Source organism: Sinocyclocheilus grahami, unplaced genomic scaffold, assembly GCF_001515645.1.
Source record: "Sinocyclocheilus grahami isolate Dianchi unplaced genomic scaffold, SAMN03320097.WGS_v1.1 scaffold300.1, whole genome shotgun sequence".
Lineage (NCBI taxonomy): Eukaryota > Metazoa > Chordata > Actinopteri > Cypriniformes > Cyprinidae > Sinocyclocheilus > Sinocyclocheilus grahami.
The window spans coordinates 1,559,596-1,564,020 of NW_015505479.1; the positions used below are offsets into that span (position 1 = coordinate 1,559,596).

Consider the following 4,425-nt stretch of genomic DNA (forward strand, 5'->3'; position numbering starts at 1 on the left):
ACACACACACACACAGTATGTCTGTCTGTTTGTGTGTGTGTGTGTGTGTGTGTGTGTGAATGTATTTATATATCATAAACAAAATTCATAAATTAATCATTAATAAAAATAGTTTTCTTGTTTGTTCATGTTAGTTAACAAATGGAACCTTATTGTAAAGTCTAAAGTCTAACTAATGTCTGTTTGTGTAGCGATTTATTTGCATTTTTGGTTTCAAAGAAGTAAATTCTATTCTATTCTATTCCATTATATTCTATTCTAACCTCTTTTAAGGCAAACCACACAATTCTCAATTATTACTTCAGAGACATAGAATAATTATATTCAGTAATCTTATACGGCTTTGAAATATGTATTGTGACAGGTGTTACACAAATAAATTGAAAAACGAGAAACATGAATAATACCTTCTTAATTGTCTCTCAGAGAGGTGATGCGTCCTGATGTGATGGAGGAAGTGATCGTGTCGTGCGTCGTAAAGCACCTGGGTCTGGTGGATGCGCTGCAGTCGCTGGTGAACTTCCAGTACAGAGAGATGCACAGAGAAGAGCACAACCTGCTCTGCAAAATCATGGCCGAGACCTTCAAGAAGATCAATGCAATGGAGAGACAGTTACAGGTGTGTGCTACAGCAGCCACAGATGCAGCGCTCCTCATATGCATGCTGTGTGATGCTGTTATTATCTCATATGCATGCTGCGTGATGCTGTTATTGTCTCACACGCATGCTGCGTGATGCTGTTATTGTCTCACATTGTTATTGTCTCACATGCATGCTGCGTGATGCTGTTATTGTCTCACACGCATGCTGCGTGATGCTGTTATTGTCTCTCATGCATGCTGCGTGATGCTGTTATTGTCTCATACGCATGCTGCGTGATGCTGTTATTGTCTCACATGCATGCTGCGTGATGCTGTTATTGTCTCACACGCATGCTGTGTGATGCTGTTATTGTCTCACGCATGCTGTGTGATGCTGTTATTGTCTCACGCATGCTGTGTGATGCTGTTATTGTCTCACATGCATGCTGCGTGATGCTGTTATTGTCTCACATGCATGCTGCGTGATGCTGTTATTGTCTCACGCATGCTGTGTGATGCTGTTATTGTCTCACATGCATGCTGCGTGATGCTGTTATTGTCTCACATGCATGCTGTGTGATGCTGTTATTGTCTCACATGCATGCTGCGTGATGCTGTTATTGTCTCACGTGCATGCTGTGTGATGCTGTTATTATATCCTGCATCTGTGTTTGTTTCAGAGTGTAGCTGAACTGGAGCAGAAGTGGCAGAATGAAGCAGAAGAAGCTCAGCAGGGCAAACTGGAGAACAACTCTCCCTTCTTCCACGACTATCACTTCTTTGAGGTCGGTAATCTGAGACATATAATCGTTATCCTTGTGAAAAGAAGTACACTTGGCATAGTTTCAAAAAGAGTACTTATTATGGAATAATATACTTTAAAAATGTGCAATAAATTTAATGTTTTTAGACACTTAATTGCATGTTAATTGCAATTAAATGAAAATGTATTGTAGTTTAAATTTATATGAGATGCAATTAACTGAACTTTAGAGTGATTTTTGACCTCTATGTAATTACTTCTATTGTCTTTGAAATATGGTTAAAGTACTGTTCAATGTACTGACAAACATTTATGATAAACTAAAATATGCTTTGATGTCATTTCTATTGCAACTTGTATCTCGTGTATTTAAATATATTAACGCTAAATGTAATATAGAATAACACACTAGTTAAAATTACTATTAAAAAGTACTTTCCATGTGCTTTAGTATGCAAGTCAACACATCAAAATAAGTGCACTTCTTTACAGCGTGACAAAAGATTATTGAAACATAATGATTTAAAATGTATTTTAAAGAAACATATTTTTTGACATTAATTACAAAAATTACTTCTATTGTCTTTGAAATATGGTTAAAGTACTGTTCAATGTACTGACAAACATTTATGATAAACTAAAATATGCTTTGATGTCATTTCTATTGCAACTTGTATCTCGTGTATTTAAATATATTAACGCTAAATGTAATATAGAATAACACACTAGTTAAAATTACTATTAAAAAGTACTTTCCATGTGCTTTAGTATGCAAGTCAACACATCAAAATAAGTGCACTTCTTTACAGCGTGACAAAAGATTATTGAAACATAATGATTTAAAAAACATATTTTTTGACATTAATTACAAAGGTCACTTTCTAAAAGTGTACATAGAAACATAATCATGAAAGTGTCTCTCTTTAAGTCACTTAAGTGGCCTTTTATTTCATCAGTACAATATGTGACCCTGGAGCACAAAACCAGTCATAAGGGTACATTTTTTAAAATTGAGATTTGTGCATCATCTGAAATCTGAATAAATAAGCTTCCCGTTGATGCATGGTTTGTTAGGATAGGAGGACAATATTAGAGATACAACTATTTGAAAATCTGGAATCTGAGGGTGCAAAAAAATTAAAATATTGAGAAAATCATCTTTAAAGTTGTTCAAATTAAGTTCTTTGCAATGCATATTACTAATCAAAAATGAAGTTTGTATATATTTACAGTAGGAAATTTACAAAATATCTTCATGGAACATGATCTTTACTTAATATCCTAATGATTTTTGGCATAAAAGAGAAATGTATAATTTTGACCCATACAATGTATCGTTGGCTATTGCTACAAATATCCCCCAGCGACTCAACACTGCTTTTGTGCTGCAGGGTCACATATGATCTGCAAGTACAGCTTTCAAAAATATACTTCTAAGATTTAAAGTACCTTATAAGGGCACATTAGCCGCTTTTCCTCTGTCGGGCCAGTCCTTTCCTTACTTCACCAACAAAGAAAAGTTATCAGAAAACTAATCAGAAATAAATCACTGGAGCTAGCGCAATCACAGAGCGGACGTGATAAAAGCGGCCATTTGTTTGCATTTTTTGTTGTTTTCTTAAAGATGTATAACCAACGCATTGATGTTTTACCAGTTTTACAGCAATAAGTGATGCATCATAATGAATTCATTTGTCAGGATTGAAAATTAGTCACACAGAAATATTGTGGTATTTACCGTTATTTCACAAAAGAAAGAAGACGTACTTATTCAGTCGCGTCTGTTTCTGTTTATTTGCAGTTACAGTAAGTACATCTCAATTAGAAAGAATAATCGGGTATAAAGAGATGAGACTTACTGACAGATAAAATATGCAACTAAATACACACACGATTTGTCATATTTACCATGTTTACTCCGGTAATGGCTAGCGTGCATGGTCTTTTGCATCGCATATAAATATTTTTGCCTCGTATGGTTGCCATAATCCACATCGGATCGCGAAGAGAAGTTATTTCAATCACCCGCTGCTGTCCGAAAATGAGTTTTGAGCAACACTTATTTTAAAAGTCTGGTGTTATAGCTGTTAACTGTATGAAATGATCTAGGTTCTAGGGATATGCAAGGTATCAAATATTCATGTTGCGATTAATTGCTAATGCTTTTATCACGGTATACGGTATTATCACGGCATTGACATTTAGTTGCAAAATTGAGTGTCGTCATAATACAGTATTACATTTTAATAACTTTTTTCTTATAACACAAATAACTGAACATTTAAATACAATAAAGCAATACAAAAAAATGTATAAAGTTAAAAATTTTACACAGATTAAAGTGTGTTACATATTCATTATCGTGATATATCGCATTACTGAATACCGGCACATGTCTACTTTGTTCATAACCACTCCTCAAGCCCCCAAAAATCCCCAGCCGTCGCCCATCGACAGCCATTAAGTGTACTCGTGCAGAATCGCCAGTTCCTTTAAAGAGTAATAGAGCCATTTGTACTTGTACTTGTACTTGAGTGTGGGAATTGATCCACTGTATTCAGTGGTTTGATTCTGCTTATGCTGTAATTGCACAGATTGATTCTTTTGGTTTGTCGTGTGGCCCACAGAACAAAATGAAGGAGCTGGAGCTTCTGTGTTCACTGAAGGAGGTTCCTCTGGATTGCACGGATCCAGAAAACGCTGTGATGGCTCTGAGGTATGATGTGAAACACGTTCTGACTTCATCTACGCTACTGTTCAGAAGTTTGGGATTAGTACGTTTAAAATTTTTTTTTTAAAAATTAATGTTTTTTCTTCGCAAGGATGCTTTAAATTAATCAAATAAAGATATTTATAATGTTACAAAATATTTCAGTTTTTTATTAAATCAGTGCAGCCTTGGTGAGCAGAAGAAACCAGTGTTATTGTAGTGAACACTAAAAGTGAAATTAAAACTAAAACCATAAAAAAATCGTTACTTGAAATAAAATAGATATTAACTGACATAAAATATTTTAATAAAATATATTTTTTTAAAGTTGTGTGTATATATATATATATATATATATATATATATATAT

At 34.3% G+C, this 4,425-nt stretch overlaps 1 protein-coding gene across 1 annotated transcript in view; it reads left to right on the top strand.

The window, feature by feature from the left end:
• The window catches only part of LOC107601158 (probable E3 ubiquitin-protein ligase HECTD4), a gene marked incomplete at its 3' end in the record, with an annotated part of 8,946 nt that extends 4,885 nt beyond the window's left edge, over nt 1-4,061 (top strand). The window contains exons 5-7 of the mRNA XM_016293215.1: nt 427-619; nt 1,263-1,367; nt 3,973-4,061. Of these exons, the coding sequence (XP_016148701.1) occupies nt 427-619; nt 1,263-1,367; nt 3,973-4,061 (387 nt within the window). The remainder of the gene's footprint in view (nt 1-426; nt 620-1,262; nt 1,368-3,972) is intronic.
• Nucleotides 4,062-4,425: the final 364 nt, after the last annotated feature.